Source organism: Tauraco erythrolophus, chromosome 22, assembly GCF_009769465.1.
Source record: "Tauraco erythrolophus isolate bTauEry1 chromosome 22, bTauEry1.pri, whole genome shotgun sequence".
NCBI classification, from domain to species: Eukaryota; Metazoa; Chordata; class Aves; order Musophagiformes; family Musophagidae; genus Tauraco; species Tauraco erythrolophus.
Window position 1 is genome coordinate 4683254 of NC_141486.1, and position 25610 is coordinate 4708863.

General features: G+C 44.2%; 1 protein-coding gene across 1 annotated transcript in view; it reads right to left on the minus strand.

The window, feature by feature from the left end:
- The window catches only part of BRINP1 (BMP/retinoic acid inducible neural specific 1), a 60233-nt gene that overhangs the window by 10903 nt on the left and 23720 nt on the right, over positions 1-25610 (minus strand). Inside the window, exons 2-5 of the mRNA XM_009981083.2 lie at positions 17204-17394; positions 10459-10628; positions 9058-9163; positions 2347-2583 (exon numbers count right to left, since the gene is read on the minus strand). Of these exons, the coding sequence (XP_009979385.1) occupies positions 2347-2583; positions 9058-9163; positions 10459-10628; positions 17204-17394 (704 nt within the window). The remainder of the gene's footprint in view (positions 1-2346; positions 2584-9057; positions 9164-10458; positions 10629-17203; positions 17395-25610) is intronic.

Here is a 25610-nt window from a genome sequence, read left to right on the forward strand (position 1 = left end):
AAAAAAAAAATCACATTTTCATCAGAAAGCAATAGTACTGCAAAACCCCCCATGACTTTTAATCAAAAGGCTGTTTTAAAATCCAGAATCACAGTCCTGGTGCATAATTTTCTGGCCAGCCATACTAAAATGCCAAGAATAAGGCAGTGTTATTTTTCTCGATTTACACATGAGCAATGAAGCACAGGACTAAGAGAGAGCTCCTGAGCTGATTCAAAGCAGCATCAGTTCACTGCAGCCTCCTCGACTTTGAAGATGCTATCCCAAATCACACCGACTCTTGCTTTGCCCTGCACGATTTTTTCAAATTGACGTAGGAATCCAACACAGATCAGAAACAGAATATAGATCTTTTAGGCTATCAGCAGCTTCCTGTGCAAATGGTATTTGCTTTCAGAGCACTCATGTGCTTTCAACCCACTTTTATTGGAAAAGCCTTCAGATGTCATTAGAGATTTCTTTTCTGCTGTTCATTATGAAGAAAATCCTCTAGTTATTGGCAATATTTATTAAAACAAAGAAGCAAAATAGTAATACTACATTCTTTTGTGATAGCAACTTTTGTCTCAAAGGATAAGTTCACGCATGATGCAACAAAGTGATGAATGAGCTGCAGCAGCTTTAAACATAAAGATAATCACTCCGTCTAGCCCTGAAAAGCCTCCAGCCCTGGGTGGAACATGGCTACAGCACAGCAGAGAATTGCACTGCAATGTGTCACTTCAACGCGGCAAATGAAAAACACCTTCCCCTGTTGAAATCTCAAGGGAAGGGAGACTGAATGTAATTATTCACCACAGTCTTTGCTTAGGTCAAGTGCAACAAGTACAAAATGTAACAGTAAAACAATCACTGTGGGACTGTAATTCTTCTCTCTCCATAGGGCTCTCACCTTCTAAGTGTCTGGGTTAGAGCCCCTGGGAACATAAAGGGGTTTGATGAGTGGTGGCCAACATGTGGCTCTTGAGCATCTTGTGTGGAGATCCTGTGCCAGAACTAGCAACTAGTAACACTTCACTAGTGGCAGAGCTGTGCAGTAATCCCACTTTGAGTAGTACTGAGCTAGCAGAAGATTCTGAAATCCACAGTTCAGGTTTGCCCTGGTGTACTCACCCCATCCGTGAATCTACAGAAACTCCCAGAAAGCCACTGACCTCTTCAGCTAGCGACCTACTTCTGGAACTGCCCCAGCCTTGTGACTCCCCATAGTATATGGGGGCTCTTGTCAAGATGGTCATCAGCCTTGGGCCATTAACTACTACTCTGACTTTGCTCAGCTGAGCACCAAGTTGGCAGTGTGAGTTGGACATAAGAATCTGTGCAACAACAGATGCACCAGCAGAGTCCACATATTGAAGTATGAAGCGGTCCTCAACAGCCCACTAAGGAAACATCGTGGGCTGCTTCGTTTCTACTATTAAAGTGACCTTCAGCATGAAGAAAGAAATTGCCGCTGAGAAGACTGCTGAAGAAGTATTCTTCAGTGCCTTGAATGGAGCTAGATGATCCCTTCCTGAGAGTTTCCTTTCCTAACATGGAGACCTGGACAGTTACGACAATAATAATTAAAGAAAATGTGTTGGAAAGTAACTGGCTAACGGTAAGAGATGAGAGGCAGAATAGGGATAAGAAGTTCTCGATTGAGTTCTGCCTAGTGCCCGTGTGGCTGCAGGGTAGACAGACCACTGGCTAAAGGAAAGGATGTAACTGCACTGAGAACATTGCCCTTTCTTACCTCAAGCCCTTGAGAGCAATGTTGCACACCTACTGTGGGTGTTACCAGCATCAATGTGGAACAAACTCCATTGACATCCCCAGCATCACACTGGGAGAAAGTGAAAGGAGAAGAGAAACGCTCCCACCCGCTGACATCGGCACTGTAGGAGAGAGAAGTCATTTTCCCTTCTCCTCTCGATCTCAAATGAGGTGTCATCTGGCCTGTGGTCTCTCTGTGAATTGCCTTTCGCCAAAGCAGAGTAAATCATTCATGCAAATCTGAAAAGCAATTTCTGCATCATTCATACTATGGAAGTTTCTCTGTAGAACTATTAAAGAGATATTCTGAGCTGGTTTAGTACCAAAAAATCAGGTTTTTAATCAAACAAATTAATCCATGGAAGATATCCTCTTATACATAGAATTACATACGGTATGTGGTTTTGTCTGTATGTGTATGGAGAAAAAAAGGCACTCTCTCAAGACTAAGATCACATTTTTGGGTTGTACATCCTCTATTTTTTAATCCAAACTGGAACATTATTAAAGGAATAAAAGATTCTCAACTGATATAATCTGGCATGTTTTGTTTGAAATAAATCAATTGAAAAATGTGTTTTGCTCAGTTACCTGAATTCTCCAGATCTTTATAGGCTTCTGTCCAGGTCTTGGCCATGTTTGCTAGTGTGTACTCCATGATCTGGATGTCGGTGATGGGGCAGTTGCACTGCGGGAACTCCTCTGCACACTGGCAGCCGCACTGGCTGTTCCGGCAGATGTACTCCCCCTCGCCATTGCACATGATGTAACTCAAGGCAGACTGGACAAACTTCTCTTGTAAGTACTGAGGGAAGATGATCTGGAGACCTGGCACAGAAAGAGGCAAGAACGTGGAGAGAGATTAAAAAAAAAAAAAAAAAGTCATTTCAGGTATCGGTTCTTCTTTTCAAACCTGTTTCATTAACAGCTTGGGAAAGTGATGCTGAGGAATTAAAAGCTACTGGGATATTTCTCTCGGAGCTTTCATGAGTAAGGAAGGTCGGATACCAATTTCACACCTCCACTGCAAGTAGCGAGTTAGCAGAGAGCAGAGCCCATCTGCTGTGTGAGAGAAGGGTGACAAGTAACTTCCCCCTCCCCAGCGCCCAGTGTACTTCCTTCATCCCAGTCCTGAATCCCAGTGCAGTACAAAGCATCTGAAGGCAAAGCCTCCCTTATGCCCAGGTGTGGGGGTTTTTATACTTTGCAGCCAAGTGCTAGTTCAGAAGTGATGAGCATAGTGCTGTTCCGGCTTGTTTTGAGAGAGACTGAATAGGTTTGGCATCACAGAAACAAGGAAACTACACCCTGAAAGAGAAAAGGAGACATAAAGGAAAACAGAAGAAAGGAAAATAATGCGAGGAGCGATTTATAAAAGACCCTTGTGGAGTTAAGTGCCCAGCTCCCACGGAATAAATACAGGAGTTGGGTACCCGAGTCTTTTCAGCTCGCTCCCTGCGAGGAAGGCTACTTGCCAAATCCTATAAAAGTGCAAATGGATTTAGTGCCAGTGATTTCAGTGGTGCTCTGAAGATTTACATTAGCTGAGAGATCTATCCCTGTGTCTCCTTCTCCATAGCAAGTGTTTGTGTATCCATCCATCTGTGCAGGCAGTAGAGTAGGTGTACACTTGCTCGGGTTCCAGAGGACATGATAACACTTCAAGCATTTGCCCTGTGTACAGTGTATGTGTTTTTCCACCCTGTCCTCCCTACAGATGTCCCTGAAGATTCACAGCTGTTTCCTTCTGCCTAGTGAGTGCTGCTTGTCTGCCTCGGCCAGTGTCTGCGGTGCACGAGGTAGAGATGACAATAACCTGAGCGAGCCTTTCGCGGGAAGCCTGGCCTGCTCCCCTTCCTCATAAAAGGCTCAGGGATTCTGGAGTGGGAGATAAAGGAGTTTATGGCTTGAACAGCAGCACTGAACTCCGGTGTAATGAAGGCACGCGGGTCAATTACCCATCTGTTTGTGTTTCTGTTGCACTGAATTACTGTATCCGTGGCTGACAGCTCATTGGAGTGGAATGAAAATAAGACAATAATTCAGAGGATGAGAATGTGCAGGAAGGGCTGTGACTCCTTTCAGGAGTTCAGGTCCATCTCTGATGGGTCATGTTCACCTCAGGCAAGAGAAAAATGGTGGGCAGTGCCCCTGGGACCCCCGTTACCCTTTTGCTTTTGGTTCCACAGAGACACCTCAGCCTTGATGAGGTCCCTCTGGAAGACCAAGTTTGGGGGATCAAGAGGCCATTGAAGGCACAGAGACCTCTCTTTCCTCTCCACTTCTGCTGGCATGAGGGCACGGTATGAGAGCACTGTGCCCAGTGGCAGCGAGCTGCCCCGTTGTCCAACCCAATTCTCAGCTGAGCGTGGAGCAGTGGCAGCTGCCAGGCAGGATGAACACAGACCAACCTTCAGCTGGAGAAGACGTTTGTGCCACTTACACAGGGAAGAATTTCGAGCCTGGCATTTGGAGGCACTGTGTCTGTGTAGCTCCTGCTGCCTTTTCTGCAGTGCTGTTGTGGGGAAGGGAAGGAACACGCAAAGGGTTGACCGCAGCATCCCTGCGAACACCTCAAATCTAGTCTGAGGAGGATCAGCATTTTGAGGTCCCTTTGGTCTTTCCCAAGATGTTTCTCAACAAGAAACTCAGTTTTCTTCCTGTTGTCTTCAAGAATTACTGAAGTTCAGTCTCTTTTAGGGATTTATCTGAAGGAACCACCACAGAGGGATGATCTCTTTTCAAACCTTCACACTGGCATTAGGGATGGTCCCACCTGCCAGGCTCCAAGACTCTCCTTCGGGATGGAAAGAAAGCTCAGCACTATTGGAGAACTGAGATTTACAAAAGGGGCTTGGAGAGCCTGAAGGCTGCTGTACTCACTGAGCTTGCAAGCTCATAGGAGAGGGGGGCTCAACATCTTGATGTGCATTGACCGTTTATTCATGGTCCAAGGCCAATGAATAAATCTTTCCACTCTCTGGTTCATGGAGAAGCAACCAGGGCAGGTTGCTCCTCCAACCTTTGAATACGAGGCCCAAAAGCCTGCAGGCTCTTCAGCTCACCATGTTTTTCTCTTTGAATTTTAACTTTGATAACAGTGCTGACATGCTGTCTGGTCCCAGTTACAAATGATACTGGCTTTGGAGATTTTTTTCTGGAGAGGAGAGGGGTAAAAAGGCAACTGAAGTTTCAGGGAAAGCACTTTCTGTGGCAAAGGACATCTGTTATGTATGTCAGTACATGCAGAAACATGAATACCCCGTAATCTCCAAAACATAACACAATCCCATCCTATACTGCAGAGTGCCTCGTGAATTCTTGCTTTTTGCCCATAAAACTTCTGGTTTCTAAAGAAACATTTCCAGGATCACCTTCTCTTGTAAGAAATAATCTCATGTTTAAGAGGTAGTCAGATCGCCTGTACACTTAGCATCAATTCAACAAAACACTTATCTAAACACTGAACTGTAATCAGGTAAGTAGTTCTGCTGGAATCCATGCAGTTATTTGTAGTGTTGAACAAGGTGCACATATTCAAAGAGGTGCTTAGACCAGGAATGCAAGTGACACACAAATCCAGCTGCTCCTCGAAACACAAGTGTGCGTACCTCAAATGCAAAGCCCTAACTTTAAAACTGCAAACTTGCTGTGGGGATCTCAGATCCCCACTCAGATCTTCCAGCCAGGAATTTCCTTGTGGAAGAATATAACGTTAGGATTACTGAAATACAACCATGTATTCACATGTGCTTTCACATTTGTACTTTGACACATATCTCTATATATGTATATATACAAATATATATATAAATAACAACACATTTATCATCACACCCAGACAAGGGCAGATTCATACCACTGTTTTTGGGTTTGTAACAGAGTAGCCTTGTGACCAGATCCTAGCAAGATATTTTACAAGCATCTCACTCAGTCCTGGTACCCACCTCCATCATTTATATGTAGGTTCTGTGCCATGCCAGGTGACTAAATATTGCTGAAATTCAATTGACTACAACTGCCAGTAAAGCACAGATATGAGGAAATGTTTTAAGGTATTCATTACAGAGATGAGATTGTAAGAGAGCCATACTGGTTGAGACCACTGCTCTGGGTGCTTCAGTTGCCACCTTGAAAGAAGGAAAACTGTGGTCCCAAGGACTGTAACAGCACACTAGCCCCACAGAGCACCTTGCAGCTGGCCATGCTAGCTGAGAAAGTCCTGCTGCCAGCCATGACCTTAATAAAACATCCCAAGATTCTGTTTTGCTCTCTAAAAATTTTCTTTGCATATTGCAAGCATTAAAATATATATATATAAAATTTTTAATCTTTCAGTGTTGTCTACTGATAAAGTCACCTCATGTCAGCAACCAAGCAGAAGGGCAACCAGGTCTTAAAGACTGCGATACTGAATCATTTTCATGGAATGAGCATCTCAGTCCAAGTCAGGGTGTACAAGGAATGGGCTCATCCCCAGCCTCAGTGGATGATAATACACACAGGAGATAATTTTGCTGGTGATGAGTATTAGGGAGGATATCTTAGTTTTGAAGGTAACTTATTGATCAGAAGAAGGAGTTCTGCCACTCTGTAAAGCATAAAGTTCCTCTTTAAAAATTAAGAGCAGCACAGATTTGGTATAAATTTGTCTTAGATAACTACAGGCACAGTATGAAGTGTTTGACAAGGGAACGTGTCCTTAATTCACCTAGAAAAACTATTAGAGAGAGATGTTTGGTTTTGGACTGTATATAAAAGGCTTCCTGCATTAAAAGAGGTAAATTTCCCTGGCTCTAAATTAGAGCTATTTGAAACATTTTCCACAGAAGAGTTCTCTGTTGAAAATGCAGTTTCATTGAAGCATTTTGTGAGAGCCTGTTGACTCCAAAAGCACTTTTGACGGGGAAAGGTCTAAATGTATTTTTCATACTTCCTCATTTTGCTTCACTGAAAAGCTGAAATGTTTTGTGCTGTCATTACTGCTCTGCCCATCTTGGCAAAGACTTTGTTATTAATTGTAATGTAAATTTTAATATTCTGTTGCCATATTTGACATAACGAACTACCTAATATGCAATATTTCCTGTTTAATGTCACAATGTTTAGAATAGCACAGAAGGATTTTACCATATTGAAATAGTCCAATGTTGAAATATTGACATATACCATCACACTGTCCAAGAGGATATGTCTCTGGAATTTTAATTCCCTGAAACTTTTCAAAATACTGGGGTTTTTTTCACTCAAATTTTCAAATTTCAGCCTAGGACACTTTTCCAGGTAACACACATTCTGGGGGAACACATTTTCCCACCAGACTGCTGCAGAACTGTTAGCATCTTCCCCTCCTATGCCCTGGTTTACTCCTTTCCCAGGCAGCTCGTGCATCAGCTGCACTGGAGGTGGAGGCAGGTGAGGGGACGATGCTGGGTCCACATGAATACTGTTTTATATATTTGTGATGCTTTTCTGTCCATGTAACCACAGGACCTGCACTGTGCATGCATCCAGGTCACCCCCCAACCCTCTGGGCTGGCTGACCTTCCCAAACCCTATATATAGGCATGAAGGTAGCTCAGCTCTGGGTCTGGCCATTGCATCTCCTAAAGAGCACGTCTTTGAAACCATGATTCTCAGGGCTGGGCGCCAGCAAGCAAGTTCAGAAACAGAAATTCTCCTTGTCACAAAGATGCTGTTCTTTTATTGAGCTGGCCCAGGAGCTAGAGTGACACAAAGGTAGCAACATGGATTTCTGTCAGCAGCTCATGCTCGGCTGCTAATCAGATCAGAGGAGACTCGGTCACGATCCATTACCTGCAGCCTTGTGACTAATTTCTAATGAGGCCTCTCAGAGCAGAGGAAGGATCCTGGGTAATTATCCCAAGAACCACACTCTAGATTAGGTGGAAAACACTCAGGTGTATCTTTAAAGGTCACCTTGTTCTACTAGGAAAAGCTCTTGCTTTCCTCCCTTCCCTCACTGTCTCCCTTGGCTTGGGTCTGGCTTCTCTCTGTGCTGGGTTATGCCATGAAGCTCCACAAAACCCACGTGTGGTTGACCTCTGAGGTCCTCTATCTGCTCCCTTCAGAAATCAAAGCCTCATCCACCTTACATCTCCTCTCTCTCCTAAATTTACCCTCTTCCTCCACCTCCTTCCCCCTCCCAGGCATCTTGCTTTTTCTCTTCTCTTGTAGGATCAGATAACCAATAGAGATCTATTGATTTACCTACTTACCAGTTTGCCTGCCTATAAACCGAGCTGCCTGCTTATTTAGCTGTTCACCTAGTTATCTGATGTGTCATCCTTGGGTTTTCATTACCAGCAGCCATGATCATAGTATATAAAAAGCCTCAAATTGTTTATTGTTAATTAAGCAAGAACCAGAACTCAGTGATTTAGATAATCACTGGAATAGTGAAAACAACCTGCCTATTATTTTTAAAGGCAAATAATAACAACAATAATAATATATCCGCAACATGACTCAGTAAATGAAACCCAGTTTCTGTGAAACCAAGATTAAAACAGCACTTGCCAAATTATACTCAAAGCGGAAGATGTAATGTAGCCCATTCATCTGAAAAATTAAAATTTGCGCAAGTACAAGGATTCCAGAAATAAAACCATCTGGGCAAATGAGCAATTAAATCCCACATTTCCTTATTTTGTCAAAAACTTGGGAATAACCTTAGTAAATTACATGCCCAGTGAATTTCCTCCTTCTACTGAAGTTGCCTTCTTGCTAACCAGCCTGTATTTATTTATTAATTCAGTCATGACCTCTATCTGTTGAATTCTGGACTAGCTCCCCAACTGGGACTGAAGCCATGGCTTCTAGCATCCAAATAAAACCTCTGTGACTTTTCCCAAAGATTACGGTCATTAGAGAGTCCCGAAAGCTGATCTGCCACCCTCTTACGCAAATCAGCAATTTGGGAGGGACAAAAGAGACGTGAACAGAATGCTCCTTCAATATTAATGGAAAAGGTCACGTTTATTTGTATCAGGGTATGTATAATACACAGAAGTCCATCAAAATTCAATGGCAGGGGGCACCCAGACACTTCACTGGGGTGCAGCCTGCAGGTCCTTGAGCCTTTAGCTCGGTCCCTGTCAAGCCCTGGCTCTGCAGTGCTGAGCATCATTTGAAGCCACCAGAGGCCACCGTTCCTGCCTCAGAGAATTTACAGAGGAAGCAGCAATCACAGCAATAAAAGGAAGGGAAAAGGCCACCCGTCTCATTTCATTCCCCCACTCCATGCCCTGTATTACCATCTCCCTCGTTCCTGTGCCCTACCTTGCAGGTGGAGTTTGCTCTCAGTGCTTTGCAGAAGGACAGAACTCACAGAGTCCAGATTGTCGTAGCTGTTACAGCCCAGGGGGCCAGTCCGAGTTTCTGTTACCTACGGAGGATGTAGAAAAGAGAGAGTGTTCCCTTTGATTGCAGCTTCACATCTTCCCCAGGCAGGTTCAGACCTAGTAACACAATGACCCCTTGCCACCAGCTGATGCAATCCAAAATGCATCTTCCCCAATTGGGAAAAAATGCCCTGCACTGGACAGGCACAGTTCTAACGTGTGGCACGCTCACAAGCTGAGAAAACAGAGTGAATTGTATCTGCTTTCTTTATGGTACTGCATGTTATTCCGGGCTTGGCAATGAGGTCCTGCAGATTGATGTTTCTCATAGAGGATCTCCATTGAAGAACATCAGAAGACAGTAGAGGAATTATTCCCTGGCTTCTCTTACTGGAAAGCAAGATAGAGAGATGGATTGCCAGCCCACAACAGTGCCTAGTGCTCCCACGACATATGTGCACATCATCCTTGTGCTGAGGATAGATGGAAGCACACATGACCTGCAGTGCTGCTGCTGCTGTGGTTGCTGTTGATTTCCAGCCATGGAGAAGAGCTGCCCTTCCTGAATTCACAAAGGATGATTATCTGCTGTCACTGTTTCAATATCTCAATTCGATTTCCCATCCAGAAGGGAACAAACCCAGCCATGAGACACCACAGAACAATAACAAGAGCTGAAACCTTTCAGAAATGGCTAACAATGACGACTCCATCCACACTGCCTTCCCTGGAGTGAACTCTGCAACAATAAAATCCCTCCCCAGTATAGGATAATTGCTTTCAGAGAAGGCAGCCTTTGTCTGCAGAGCTATTTGCCCTATTTTGTATGCTCTGAGCAGCTCCCCTTCCTTCCTGCTGCAACCCCCAAGCTGCCTCTCAGTTCGTTTCATTCCAGATGCCTCAGTAATGCCACACTGAGTTTTTCACCTTTTCCTGTAGCAAATTCATCTGAGATGTTTAGCAGTCTTACACCCACAAGAGGAAAATACTTCTAGGTAGCACAATGTTGCCCATTTCACAGACCTGCCTTTCCCTTCCAACCTCCAATGCTATCTGGATTATTTGTTCCTTCCCTCCCTTCCAGAGGTCACTGTCACACATAGTGGAAGTCTCCTATCCTACATAACCATCACACTGAATGCCTACCTGTTTCCAAATATTACTGGCCCTGAGGAAATAAATTCTTCAGAATGGTCCATAAGAGAAGAACTTACCCTAGGAAATCAGAGCAGGAACACGACAATTTGTGATCAAAAAAGACTGGCACAGTCCTACCTCAAATCCCTATAGTATTGGTATGGACACAATCTTTTTTTCTTCCAAAGGCAAGATATCATACCTTAATTGCTCCGGTAGAGATCTGGATCTCATGGAGTCTCCTCATGGTGCCATCACGGTCTACAAAGTAGGAGGAAGCAAGCTGGTGCAATGCTTCAACGCTCTGCGTAGCGTTTCCTGACTTTCTGTCGAGGCGGCTTTTGTCCATGTACATGGTCAAGGCCTCCTCTCCTGCAGCAGAAAGAAAAGGAGATTTCAGTAAGGCCCAGGAGGCTGCCAAGAAGGGTCATCTTAACAGGAACACAAAACGTCACATGTTGCACCTAAGGAAAGAAAAGTCTGACACCTAAAGCACTCTTAAATGAACCCACCCTTCCTCACCAGTACTGGAATCTCAGCCTCCTCCTCTATTCAGCCAGAAAGGCCAGGCCCACCACACTTGTAGATCGTCTCTGCTGAACTGAGTAGATAACGTTTTGGATGTTTATTAGCCAGTATAGCTTCACCACAACTGTTGGAAAGGATTCAGACCATTAGCCCCACTTGAGGAACACTTTTCTCCATGGGCAGTGCCTCTGGAGCGACACACACCTGACCAGAGAAGATGCCACTTTTATGTAATTCTCTCTGACCTGATTTCAAGAAGGAACAAATGATGATTTAAGTTGCAAATAGGACATAGGTGGGTACAGAGGTCAAACAAATGCTCATTGTACCTCTTTAGCCTCCAGTGGCCATGCAAAAGGGTAAGGGAAAGGGTTGAGTGAAAGAGAGTAGTCACAAGAAAAAGTAAATGAGAATGCTAAATTAAACCAACCACCCTTTCTGCTTTTTTCCTCACTCTTCTAGAGTGAATTTAAGTGGAGAGTGAAAAATATTGTGCAAGATAGGAGACAACAGGTGTTTCTGAGCCAGTCATCACAGAGAATCTGGGAGTGAAGCAGTTAAGACCTGATAGCACTAAGCATTAGCAGAAACCTGAACCTAACAAAAGATATAAGAAAAGGACACAGAGCTGAGAAGTAATATTTACCTAAAAGTTCAATTTGTGCTGTATGAGCCAGATTAAAATCCAGTTCATTCTTAACATAAGGCTGACATTATAGGAGGAGTAAAGAGGTAGAATACCATCCTGCATTCTCAGCATTTGAAGTTTTGGATTTAATAAACGAAGAGAATAGACACCTAGGGTAGGAATGTGCCATTTCTACATAGCTCTCAATGAGAAGAATGGTACTTGCTCTAATTTGATAGATGAACCACTGATGAATACATTGCCTCTGGCAATGATAACATGGTCAAAAAAAGCACATCACCACTTTTTAGGCTAAGAAATATTTTGCTTCTCAGCATTTTTGCTTTTTTTTTTTTAAAAAAAAAAGAGAACAAGCATGCCCTTTTCTTAAAAATCTGTATTAGCTGAAATCATTGGATTTGTCCGAATAACTTATTTTATTGCACATATGAAGAAAAAAAACCCACACCATCAGTAAGCCCTCTCCCTTGCTCTCCTTGGAAATTTTTCCAGCTTTTATCTGGAATCCAAATGCCTGAAAACAAACCAAAAATATTCTGGCTGAAAATCATAATATTTTTATTGGATTTCAGTTTTTCAAGCAGCTGATATGCTGAGGATCGAGCCTTCGGCTTTGAGAGGAAAAGTGGAAATTTTTGGAAGAAAGAAGATACTTTTCATCAAAAGGATTGATTGGTTACAGTCTTTTAATTGGCTTCACAGGAGCAAAGTGGAGAAGTTTGACACATAAAACTTCCTCTCTTTAATATTTTGTTAAAAATAACATACTGCCCTTTGGCCATGATCAAACTTGTAGTAGTAGCAGCATCATGACTGTTACTTCTTGCAAAAAGACTTTCACTGGAAAATGGCCAGCTTTGATTTCCTTTATCACCGTTGAGATGATTATCACCGTTGATGACTGGAAGAGAGGGAACATAACCCCCATTTTTAAAAAGGGGAACAAGGAGGACCCGGGCAACTACAGGCCGGTCAGCCTCACCTCTGTGCCTGGCAAGGTCATGGAGCAGATTCTCCTGGGAACCATGCTAAGGCACATGGAGAGCAAGGAGGTGGTGGGTGACAGCCAACATGGCTTCACCAAAGGCAGATCGTGCCTGACCAACTTGGTGGCCTTTTATGATGGGGTGACAACATCGGTGGACAAGGGTCGACCAACGGATGTCATCTACCTGGACTTGTGCAAAGCTTTTGACACTGTCCCGCACGACATTCTTCTCTCTAAACTAGAGAGGCATGGGTTTGATGGATGGACCACTCGGTGGATAAGGAATTGGCTCAATGGCCGTACTCAGAGAGTAGTGGTCAACGGCTCGATGTCCATGTGGAGACCGGTCACGAGTGGCGTCCCTCAGGGGTCCGTGTTGGGCCCGGCCCTCTTCAACATCTTTGTCGGTGACGTGGACAGTGGCATGGAGTGCACCCTCAGCAAGTTCGCCGATGACACCAAGCTGTGTGGTGCCGTCGACACGCTGGAAGGGAGGGATGCCATCCAGAGGGACCTCGACAGGCTGGAGAGGTGGGCCCGTACCAACCTCATGAAGTTTAACCAGGCCAAGTGCAAGGTCCTACATCTGGGTCATGGCAATCCCAGGCACAAATACAGACTGGGCGGAGAATGGATCGAGAGCAGCCCTGAGGAGAAGGACTTGGGAGTACTGGTGGACGAGAAGCTCAATATGAGCCGGCAATGTGCTCTTGCGGCCCAGAAGGCCAACCGCGTCCTGGGCTGCATCAAGAGGAGCGTGGCCAGCAGGTCAAGGGAGGTGATTCTCCCCCTCTACTCTGCCCTCGTGAGACCTCACTTGGAGTATTGCGTCCAGTTCTGGAGTCCCCAACATAAGAAGGACATGGACCAGTTGGAGAGGGTCCAGAGGAGGGCCACGAAGATGATAAGAGGGCTGGAGCACCTTTCCTATGAGGACAGGCTGAAAGAGTTGGGGCTGTTCAGCCTGGAGAAGAGGAGGCTCCGGGGTGACCTTATAGCGGTCTTCCAGTACCTCAAGGGGGCCTACAAGAAAGATGGGGAGAGGCTGTTCAAGAGGGCCAGTTGTGATAGGACAAGGGGTAATGGTTTTAAAATAGAGGGAGGTAGATTCAGGTTGGATATTAGGAAAAAATTTTTTACCATGAGAGTTGTAGAACACTGGAACAGGTTGCCCAGAGAGGTGGTGGATGCTCCATCCCTGGAGACGTTCAAGGCCCGGTTGGATGAGGCCCTGAGCAACCTGATCTAGTTGGAGATATCCCTGTTCCTTGCAGGGGGGTTGGACTAGATGACCTTTGAAGGTCCCTTCCAGCCCTAACGATTCTATGATTCTATGATTCTATGATTATGCATTGAGCGGCGTGAGGAGACCTTGGCAGGGATCAAGGCTCTGTCACACCGGGCTCCATCCACACAAACAGCAGAAAGATGGTTCCTGTCCCAGAGGATTTAAACCCCACATATCTGACAAGACACAACAGGTGGGTACAACAAACGGCCGGCGAAGCACAGGGTAAGAAGATGCCTGTGATTAGTGCGAAAACAGCAGTCGCTGCGCACCAGATGTCCGGCTGCTGTCACAGCATTTTCAGGTTTCGTCTTTGAGGTGAGTTTTAGAGGGAGATTTGAAGGAAGGTCAGGCCTTGTGAATTTTCATGAGGCAACTCGTTTGCCACCAAAAGGACGTCCGTATGGGAGGCAGCCAAGAGGCTTAGGGGAAGATAGACCAGATCGGTGTGAAAGTGTTGTGTTTTGAGCCAAAAGTTTGGTATCTCTCATAGTGGAAGTATTTATCTGCATGGAGATGCAGCAGACAAAAATGATGCTTTGCCTCCATTTCACAAGACTGTGAAAAGAGAGAGAAGACCTGGGATAATTCCCCCCTTTAACTGTGATTCTCAGAGGGATCTGCGGGATCCAGGTATCAACTCTTCTCCAACCCTACCAGTAACTGAAAAAAAACAGCTTTTTCTGGGGAAAAAAATAATACCTTCTTTTAATAGCCAAGATGCAAAAATCAGGACCTTTCAAGTCCAGACCAGTTCACTTTAGTAGAGGAATGCTGATACTGGAGATCCCTTGGACGGAGAGCAACCAGGAAACCTGGGGTGAACTGCATCAGGCAATAACAGTGGTTTCAGATCACCAGGAGATCCACCATCAGCTTTCAGTCCCCAGACACAGAGCAGGCAATGAGCAGCGAGACAGCTCCTGGGCATCACACAGGAGACACCTATGCTCCAGGGCAGTGGAGACCAGTGATTTCTCCACAAAAGCTCTCATTTTTGCTCCTTGAGGTATTTGGACCTCTCCACTGGGAGGAAGAGGAAGAAAAGAGGAAAGTAAAGCCCGAGATATTTGATGCTTCTCCCAAGAGACAAATACTGTCCCTAGGAATGAAGGGTGCTGAGCAGAAATAACGTTGCTGGAAACCCATTCTGTGTACATGTGTGCAGACCTGGAAAAGCACAGCATCCCCATGAAGGGTACGCATAAGAAAGCAACCCTTGGATCAAGGGAGGTTAATAGACTTTTGCTGCATTATTAAGTCTTAATTTCTCATCTATTAAGCGGATGCTATGTTCAAAGTTGTCTTTCCTTCAGGGCTTTCACTGAAAATTGGCTCTCAGCTCTGTGTGCTCCATCCCCGAGCACAGATGCCCTCAAAATGACCCTTCACCAATCCCTTTGTCAGACCTAAACTGGAGCAGAGCTGATTTTTATGAGGCTCCAGGGGGACCCAGCTGCTCAGTAGGTTAAAAGGCATCAGGGCTGTTTCTCATGTGGCCAGGTGTGAAAATAGCTGCTGTATTCCAGTGGGCTGGCCTGATCCATCACCCAGCCTCCCGGGGTCCATGCAACAGCTGGCATTTAAAAGCAAAACAATTTCCTGCATGTTTGTCACTCGTTTACAACTTAAGACATCAGGCTAAGATACAAACAACTGTCATCCAAGGCAGAACTCTTGTAACTTCTCTGAGGAGATGTGAGATCTTGGGAGAGCAAGGGTGCTAGGACACGTCTAGTTTTATATCCCAGCAGTCTTGTTTAGCCCACAGATTGTGATTAGAGCATGTCCTCCTTGCATAATACATGCCCCAGCTTCATCTACATTTTCCCTGGGACTGCCAAGATAAATCCTTCTTTTCTCCCCTACCATTGCTCACCATGCTCTGGGCTGATAGAGTATTTAGCACTCCTCTCCAACACCAGTTCTCGTTACAAGCCTCTGCATATTTAAAATTGTTGTGTTGTAAAATCAGGAGAAGAAACAAGCCCCTGTGAATAATTCATAACCTCACCCAGGCAAAATTAAAAATATATTTTACCATCAAAGGTCTTATTCTGAATTTCTACAAATGTGAGTGGCAAGAAGAAAAAAGCATGTCAATGGAAAGAAAAGTAAACCCACAATAAAAACTCTTAACACTTCATTAGATTCTTACTTGGCTGGCTTGGGGTCTGTAAAATATGGTCCTGAAAAAGTGATTTTCTCAATAAAAACTTTATCTTTACGCAGACTTCATTAAAGCCCGATGCAGGCAGTCACTTGTACTCTTCAGTGCATGGAAACCTGCTTTCTCACATTTCGTGCTGATGGAGCAGACGGTTTGAGTGCCTAGACTGGAAGAGCAGCCCGAGGATCTTTGAAGGACGTTTGCCACACAAGAGGCCATTTGACTTCAATGGAACGGTGCCAATTTACTTACCACCTAATTTGTGCATGAATCATATGCACACATCTAATCTCATCTACATCTCATCCCAGTGTCTGCAGAACGCTTTGGGAACAGACAGATGGCCAGAAATTCCTCAAAGTTCACTGCAAACTTTGCAACATGGCAAGGCTGGAGGTCAGGTACATTAGAAGAAGTAACACCAACAAACTCTGTACTAGAATCAGGACCATTTACCACTGCAGAATCTTTCTGATAGACAGTAGTTCTCAAAAGAAAGGTGTCTTAATGCACACCCTAAACCGGTAAAGAATGGCAAAAATATGAGAGGAAAAAAAAAATCAGCAACAAATATCATGAGGAGCTGCTGATTTTCACCCCTCCTGTTTTTAATACTCAGTAATTAAAATATTTATACAGCACCAGTAGCTTAGTCTTGGGTTAATGGCCCAACAGTGCTCTGTCTTATGTCACCACCGACATATTCCGCTTGCATGTGCAAACCCCTCCGCAGTCCTTGCGTGTACATTTCGAATTTTACTTAACTACTGTTGTTTCAAAAGCCTACTCCATGTTACTGCTTTCTTTTACTCATTCAGCACAGCCCTTTCCAGCCATCCTTTTCCCTGCTGCACACACTCCCTGCCCAACTGCTTAAGCCCCTTTCTCCTGGAGCTCTTTAAAGTCCTCCAGTTCCAGCAAGAAAGGATGCTTTTCCCTCTGCATTTGGTTTTGTTCTGGAAAAAAGAGGGATCAACATGTTCTATTGTCAAATTCAGGCCAGAGGGGCAGGAACGACAGACAGGCTCCCCAGCCAAACGAAGCACATCTATCGTGACGCACAGCGGGACACACACGTCGTTGCTGGACGAGCACAGGTGCACGACCATCACGTGTTGCGCTGTGAAATCATTCGCAAAGGCTATTCGCAAATCCAGGGATTTCTGCACCATCTGACGATGGGATGGTCTCTGACGGGGGATCTGAAGCCCGGCTTGGTGCTACCAGCCAGCCCCCACACAGCACGGCCAAGGGGTGCCAGGGCCATCCCGGTGCCTTTACCCCCCCAACACCCCTGTGTGAGAACAGCCCAGGTGCCACCTACCTCCCAGGGTGGCAGAGATGAGGATGTGGGTGCCGTACTTTTTGATGATGGTATCGATGAACTGCTGTGTGGTGGGTCTCCTGCCCAGGAGGCGGATGCTCCTCTGGAACTCAGGCATCAGGGGCAGTGGATTGTGGAGCAGGTCCCTCCGCTCAATGGCTGTGTTCCTCACCTTCCAACGGGCAAACTCCCTATGCAACAACACAGGAACACAACAGGGGTGAGGCTTCGAGTCTGGAGGGGCAGAGAGAGCCACAGAGGGCAGGAAAGGAGGATGGAGAAGGGGATAATCCTGTTGGACACCCCCACACAAAGGCACACGTGAGGCCACGAGGCTGGACAGAGGGGCAGGGGGAGGAGAAGAGGAAAAGCAAGACATTACTGCATAATAACAATACACTCCGAGGATCAGGGTCTGGGCTGATGAGGAGGTAGCCTCAGAGTCTCCAGAGAGGTTTGGCAGAGAGCTGCATTTCCCTACAAAGAAAGCAGGTTGGTCCTTTCATCCTCACAAGCTTTGGGGTCTGATGGCCCTCCCTAAAGCAGCAAATTCTTGTTTCTGTCACCGAAAGAGCTGGTCAGTTAGACTGTAGATCTAGACCAGTCTGACCATTGCTACATCCATGTCCACAAGCCTTCCTGGCATGCTTTTGCAAAGCAAGGCTGAAGGAAACACCTTCTCAAAATATCTTAATCTTTCTGCAACAGAAGTACAGCAAAAGATTATTTTTAAAAACAATACGCTTGATAAACCATCTAAAAGAATCAATTCAGATATAAGATATAAGCAAAGGCCAGGATGAAAATGGAGGTTTGTTTCTCTTTCTGCTTGGTGGTTTTTGTTTTTTTTTTTAAATATAAAATGATTTTCAAATCCCTTCTTTTAAACTGATAGCAACTGGGGAAAAAAAAATAATGTTTGCAAAAGCAGCTCTTTATTGCAGGTATCTTTTTTGAAACAGCATAGAGGGAAACACCTAGAAAAAAACTTGCACACCTGTGATCTAAAAGTCAGGCCTCTGAAATACATCACCAGCTGAGGACCTAAAAGATGAGAAACCTATTAATGTTCTTTGAAAAATATTAAGCAAGGCCTTCTTAAAAGGAAAGGATATTATTTATAACCACCCTCCTACAACGTATCTGCACTATCTTAAGCTATCTCCCAGATAATCAAGTCACACACTTCTGTCACTTTTCATTCACATATTCCTGTAACATGGGTTTTAGACAAAAATTTCATTTAAATAATAGGAATGACAATATCTGTCACTGACACGGCACTTTCTATCAAAGTGTGTCAACCAGCACCAGCAATCCCACTTTGCTGGTAGAGAATGTGACACAGGCAGATTTAGGAAATGCTGTAAGTCAGTTGCAAAGCCAGGATGACAAACCAGATCTTTCTTTCCCAGGTTGATTCTACACCCAGTCCACTTTGTGTGTGTTAGGTTATTTTACTTAATGCAATTATACATGTATTTATTTTGATTGCACCCCAGGCTGCTTAACAGCAGATGCATTCATTAAAATAGCAAAGTGGCAGCTTTTCACTTCAAAATATCTCCTTGCACCTGAGCTAATGCTCCCTCTGTAGCTCCTCGGCTTTCACAAGCCAAGTAAAAATGCCAAGACAGAACACCCCTCTTACCACATCTTAAGAGTCACTAGTGTCAAACCTTGAAATCTGCAGAAACACTGGTCTTTCCTAAAAAAAACTCTGTCAAAAGGCCAGGAAAAAACACAAAAAAACCCAAACACAACCCCAAAAATCCCATACACTGGTATCTTAATACCAGGAGTGGAGAAAACATCGACTCCAAAGTTGGCTGCAGATAATGAGTACATCACCATTGTTCATGTGTTCACGGTATGGAGCAGGATGTAGGTTTTATTACCTCTGTGTTCCAGAAAAGTGTAGAAGTCCAGTACTTAGTATATGTGGAAGAGATGTTTGGGGGTCCCACAGCTGATTTTATCAATAGATAAAATCTTAAAAGCAAAGACAAATAGCTTCTCTCTGACACTGGAGAGGAGTTGCTCTAATAATTCCTGATTAGAGTGGCAATCCAAAATCTCACTGTACAAGGAAATCTCCTTTGCATGAAGGAATGGTCCCCTCAGCAGTAACACTGCATGGGAAGAGGCGGATCTGGACACTAAAAGACAGGCAAGGTTTTAGAATAGAGATACCCATGTTCCCATAATAAAGATCATAACTAGCGAGCATAGGAAAAATACCATCTGTGCTTCCTCTCCAAAGACACAATTCTGCTTCCTGTAAAACTCAAGCACACTTTTGCTTTCAGATTACTGCTTCCTCCAAGCATTATCAATAGTCAGGAGGGACTAGAGCCCTCCAGAGCCAGCATGCTTTCAGAAAGAACTGAGGGAATGCTTCACATTCCCCAAAGTCCAGAGAGTTTGCTTTTGTTACTGTCAAGTTATCTATTCCAAAGCAAAGACCACAGAGTTGAAACATGCAACTGATCGATAGGGCCCTATTGATATATCAACACCCAAACCCTGGGAGTGTCCCCATTCTGTGTGTGGATATGAACAGAACAAACAGTTACAATTAGGACCATGGACTGGAAAGCAGTGGGCAATAAAAATGGGAGAAGGTAGGAAAAGGGAATGAAAATTTGGTAAACAGTGTGTTCAAAGGGAAAGTGGGTTCATTTTTGACATCGGGTCCAACATCACCTCCTGACACCACTGGCAGGAGGCAAAAGGAGGAATTTAAAAGAAATCATTACCATATCTTCCACTTTGCCTGCTGCCAGAGGACAATTCCAGTTACTAATCATGGAGTAGAGGAGCCCTTTGCAGAATCCACATCTAAAACATCATAGTGAAGACGACTTTTTCCACTCAGTTCTTATGCATGCCATCCCTCCCCAGGGCTTCCTACTCTGGGGACATATCACTGGAGGTGAAAGCCCAGTTCTATTATACTCTCCAAATGCTCGGATGTATGGCTTTCATAGCTGATGAGAAAAGCTGAGCAAATATGTTATGATGAATAATTTATGCAACTAACTTAGATGTTTATCTTCTGCTCATAGAATATCCATGAACCAGTTGCAATTCCCTCTAATTTATGCATTATTTGGATTTACTTAGTGACATTTTTCAATATTTCTTTTTTTTTAAGTTTTTGCATGGTATTTGGTTGTTTTCGCTGTATGCTGTTGATTGGTTGGGATTGGTCAAGCAAGTGATATGGTATCATTAAGCTTCCCGATTAGTGACCATAAATACATTTTAAACTTGGCTTCCCCACTTCCAGAATATTTTACATTGAAAGTAACCCTCTAAATACTAGCAATCTTCTGTGCAACTTATAGAACTCTGTTCTGTAAGACACACCCAAGATCATGGTACAATTTTGGAAAATAACATTAACAAATGCAGTTAGTAAAATCAGTTAATTATTGAGGAGATAAAAGATATTTGCAAGGAACAGTATAGCTCTGGCCTTAGGGAATGACCCAACCTGTAACTCCTGGAAGTCTGAAGAAACACCTCCAAGAAGAGCTTTCACTGCTAGACTTCATTGCACTTTCTACAAAAGCAGCTGCTATTTGCCAAAACTGAATCCATGGCACTGGGCTAGGTAAGCACACTCATCTGTTTGTCACCACTGAATTCTTTTATCTGTGAATCTTTGGAGGATTTACCAAGGCCTTGGATTCATGGATGATGTGTGCAAAAGAGCACTGAAGTCTTTCCTAACAGAAGTCATTCTCAGCTGCCATTTCACTGATCATTGCTCCTCAGGACCACCTGTAACACCACAGCATCAATGCCACTGCCTGGAAAGCACAGGTGAGGTCTCTACAGGTCTCAAGGCCCTTTGTAAGAGAGAAATATTGCACCCTTGCTTGCTCATTTTCCAGGTGGAGGACTTGCAAAGACTTGACCAGGATTACGATGGCACCCCATAATACAGTTTGGATTAGTACAGTCTTCTGACCCTCAGGGGAAATGCCTGGCAAGGACCTGAACTTCTGCCAGTGGGGAAGCTTTTAAGGGCTTCAGAAAGACGATAAACCTCTTACCAAGGAGGAGGAAGAGTCTGTATCCCTGATGGAGAGACGGGATAAGGAAAAACTATGACCTAACGTCTGAGTAGTGGGGGAGAGGCACTTGTTTATGCTCTAATGTCTCGCCAGCGTAGACAGCCCGTGCTAATGTGGAGCATACCCAGGAAAACGCCTGCCAGGTCAGCGGAGAGGAGTCTGCTCTCTAATGTCTGGTGAAAGCAGTGAGGAGCCATTCTAATGGCTGGAAGGGGTAGGAAGTGCTAATGCCTAAAGGGGGAAGGGAGCGGAGAGGAAAGAGAGGGATAAAGTACTGCCTCAGAGAGGCAGATACGCATATTTCAGGCCTTCTTCTCTGTCACAGTAAGGGGATATGTTTTGTTTGTATACGACTATCTGAGAAAATACTTGCCCCTTCAGAGTTTGTGTTAATGAGCTCACCATGGAGGCCATGCGTGTCAGAAAGAGGGAGCCACTAGGGATGTCTCAGTGCTCATTAACACTATGACCCCTCCAGGGAAACAGAAAAAAAGGGGGGAAAAATGCTGAAGAGGGAGGAAAAGTCAAAAGCCTGGAATGAGTACATCACCCAGACCCCCCACTGCACCAGCAGAGAGGCGAGGAGAATCCAAGGGCACAAAAATCTCTACCCACAGAGAGAAGCCTGAAAGAGAGAGGCCGTCGGACCAAATTAAATTCCCCATCTTCAAATGGCCAAGACAATCAAAGGACATAAGTGAAGAAATAAGTTCAGTACAGACCTCAGGGGCTGGTGCTGGAAACCAAAAAGAAATTAAATGCATTAAACAATGGGTGAGACAGTCTGTTTGAAAAATGAAAAAAAGTAAAAAAAGCAGAGCAGGAAGACACTGAACAAAGCCTATAACTGTCACTCTAACTAGATCACCCCAACACCTCCTGCTGATGGATATATTGCCTTCAGGGCAGTGAGTACATCCCACTCCCAGTGCACACTCAGCAAACAGAACCAGCCTCACCGCTTCCTGGGAACTGGGCAAGGAGAAGGCACCAGCTCCTTTCTGTTCACCTGTTCTTTATACTTTTTTTTTAGAGATCATAGGTCAAAAGCCATCAGCTGCTCCCCAAAGTGATAGGCAAACAGAGCCTTTCCAAAGGCAACACCCTCTCTTGTAACAGCAAAATACAAACGTTGCTTAATGTCCTCTACCTGGCGTATTACACACATTATCGACCCTCCGATGTCAGTAGGATCCCCAGTCAGAGACAGGGAACTCTTAGAGTCTTCCTATTCTCTTGGATTTTGGTATATACACAACAGCATCTGCCAAGATGTCTCTGCCCCTTGTTTTCATCCAAGCACCTCGCAATCATGAAGACAGACATTTTTGGACACCTCCAATGTATGTTGCAGACAAGCATTATTAGCTGTTAGAATGAGCATGAACCAAACCAGCCAGATTTTAGGCCTTACCCAAGTGAAAAACAAGTTTTGTGTCAGTATAAAGAACTTAGCCTGAAGTCTTCCAGACTCCTCCCAGATGCTCCTACAACAGAGCTGTGGGTTTGATGTTTTTGTTATATCTTTCTTTTTCTCAGCCTAATTATCCCAGGCATGGCGTGCACAAAATAATACTTATCTTCAGTCCTCAGGGTGATAGCTCTTCCAGGTTACTGTGAGCCCTTGACTCTGCAAACAATGCCATGGGAGCAGGATACAAGCACGACAACAGCACTGTAATGCTTATCTTTTACTGCCAGATCTGTCTTAATATGGGTCTGTTACAGGGTATCTGTGGTTACGATGGGGTCAGCAATGTTTTATTTCTAGTCTGTGCCCTCAAAATGCCAGACAGCCCCAGGCTGAGCAGTGCAATATTCCTTCAGCAGTTTCCTCTGCAGTTTGGCCTCTTCTCTATGTAGGCCAGCATGAAGAAGTCAGTCTTCAAAGCTGAGCTTTTCAAAGGACCTACAAGAATTAGTTTCCTGTAAGGGTTTGGTACTCATTCCCCCTAATCTGTTTAAGAAAACTCCAGTCTGTAGATTCAAACTACTTCCAAATTAGACAGAAGATGAAGCTCTGCCATAAAAAGAGAGGAAGAAAAACCCCAGAAATCTAATTCCAGAAAAGTAAGAAAAAGAAAACACTTAAGCTGGAAGTCTGACAGCATTTTCTGTAACAGCCAGGCAAGCAGACAGGTTCACATATGACAGCTGGCAGGTGAATAAGATAAATAAATTGACTATTGATAAATTCTATGCTGTCTGCAGCAGCTTTATTCCTATAAGGGCATTTACCTGGGACAGGACTGAACCCAAGGGGAAGACCATCAGTGTCTGGATTATTCAACAGAACCATACGGCAGAAATAAAATAACACTGTTGGACTACTTACTCCTTCACCCGTCTCCATAGGACAATGGAAGAATCTTCTGTCGTTTTTTTCCTTAGTCTATACTCTGGCCATGTGCTTGATGTTGGCTGAGGTATATGAAACCTCAAGAACTTACCCTTTTTGGGGCAATCACTTCAGCCTGTTGGATTTTCCTGTTACAAACAGAGTTTTGTTTTCATCTCTCTGATATTCTTATAAATATTAAATCACTCCGGGGTTGAAAACTTGAAGGTGGTTCTTTTTGTAGAAGGAGAGGGAGGTAGATAATAGGTCCAGGATGACATTAAGTTTGCAAGAAGCAAAAAGAAGGATAATTACTTCAAAGTTAGGTGGATTTCATGCAACCTTGAAAATGCCTTGGTAAACAGATTGCTCCAGCACTGAATTAAAAACCAATCAGACAGACGTGACTCTGAGTCTTATGTTCTTTATTAGGATGGGACTACACTTGAGTCTCTTCGGAGGCAATGTGTAATTGTTGGGTGCTGAAAAGATCAATTTGGTTAAAAAAAGATGAAGCTGGAGTAAATTTATTACTAGAGCACTAAAGCAGAGTGATTCAGCATAGGTAAGTACAAGTTAAAGATAGGTCATTAAATTTGATCATTTATTAAGTTTGCTTATTATTAAATTTGATCATGGCCAGGACATGGCTACGATTCCTAGCTCTGACTTCAAATTTAAACACAGCTACCAATGTGAGCAGACAATCACGAGCAAACACAGCAGAGTAGGTTACTACCCCTTCAACTGAACGGGGTCACCTCCAAGTTTTACATTTATGCATCCTCAGATAACATGTAGTAACTTCTAAACTGCAGCACAGAGTAAACTCACCAGCTACCTTCGTCTGTCATCTATTGATCTGTTCCTGCATTTCACCCGAGTCGCTGCTACAACTCCCTTTCATCACACCCATCAGGTTACAGTGCAAACTGCTCGTGGGACGTTTATTCCATTTGACTTTCCCAAAATGTTCTTTGCGCAGATTTCTTCGCAAAAAGCACACACCTCAGGCACTAGAGATACCCTTTCCAACACCAGCCTACTTAAGCCTTGTCCACCCTGGAGACTTGCTTGTAAGTAGTTCCCATTACTGTTAACACCATTTCAGCTGTTTTCAGCACTGGGCTGACGGCACTTCTTCTAAGCCACTGCAATTTACGTAACGGTTGATACTAGCTGCTAGAAGCCAGAGTGACATCTCTACAAGAGCTCCCAGCATTGTTAGCGCCGCTGCAGCTTAACAAACATTATCAACAATAGGAAATGTTCTGTTCGGTTGCTGTTTTCTTCCTAAAAGCTTACCTAAACCAGACATGGTTTATTAAGCTACTGAGGAAGCTATTCTAACAGGCTGCAGGGTCCTGTGCTCCAAGCACTGGAATGGACAATATAGAGACACCCATCCCATCACTGTGAATTATGATAAAAATCACAAGATATGCAGCCAGAACAGTCCTCCACTAAAATACCTGAGGTAGCCTAAAGAAACTCATCTATGAATCAGACATTTTGAGTTCTACAGTTAAGATTACAAAGACACTGACATTATTTTTCATAGCATGGTTTCCTGGATTTATGTTTCTGTGAGTATGACCCAGAATTCAGGACAGAGAAGCTACTGGGAAGTCAAGGAGATGTCAAGGAGATGCTTTCAAAGAACAGCACTTTTGAAGCAACACATGGAAACATCTGAGTTATTGAAGGAATTTTAGATAGTCTTGAGGAAACCTGGGATAATCAATACGATTTTAGGTTCTCTTCTCCACACTTCTTTCAGTTCCTTTCTTGTACACTCCTTTGCTCAACAGGAGTTACTCGTCCAGAGAGCTGATGGCATACATCAGCCAGTTAGACTTAACCAACAACAAGTTGGAAGGGAAGCTAGGACACAGGATGTTGAGACAATCAACTAAGGCTGTACAGGAACATGGGGCAGAAACAGAAAAAGGCCCCAAATTGGTCAGTCTTGTGCTGTAGCAAG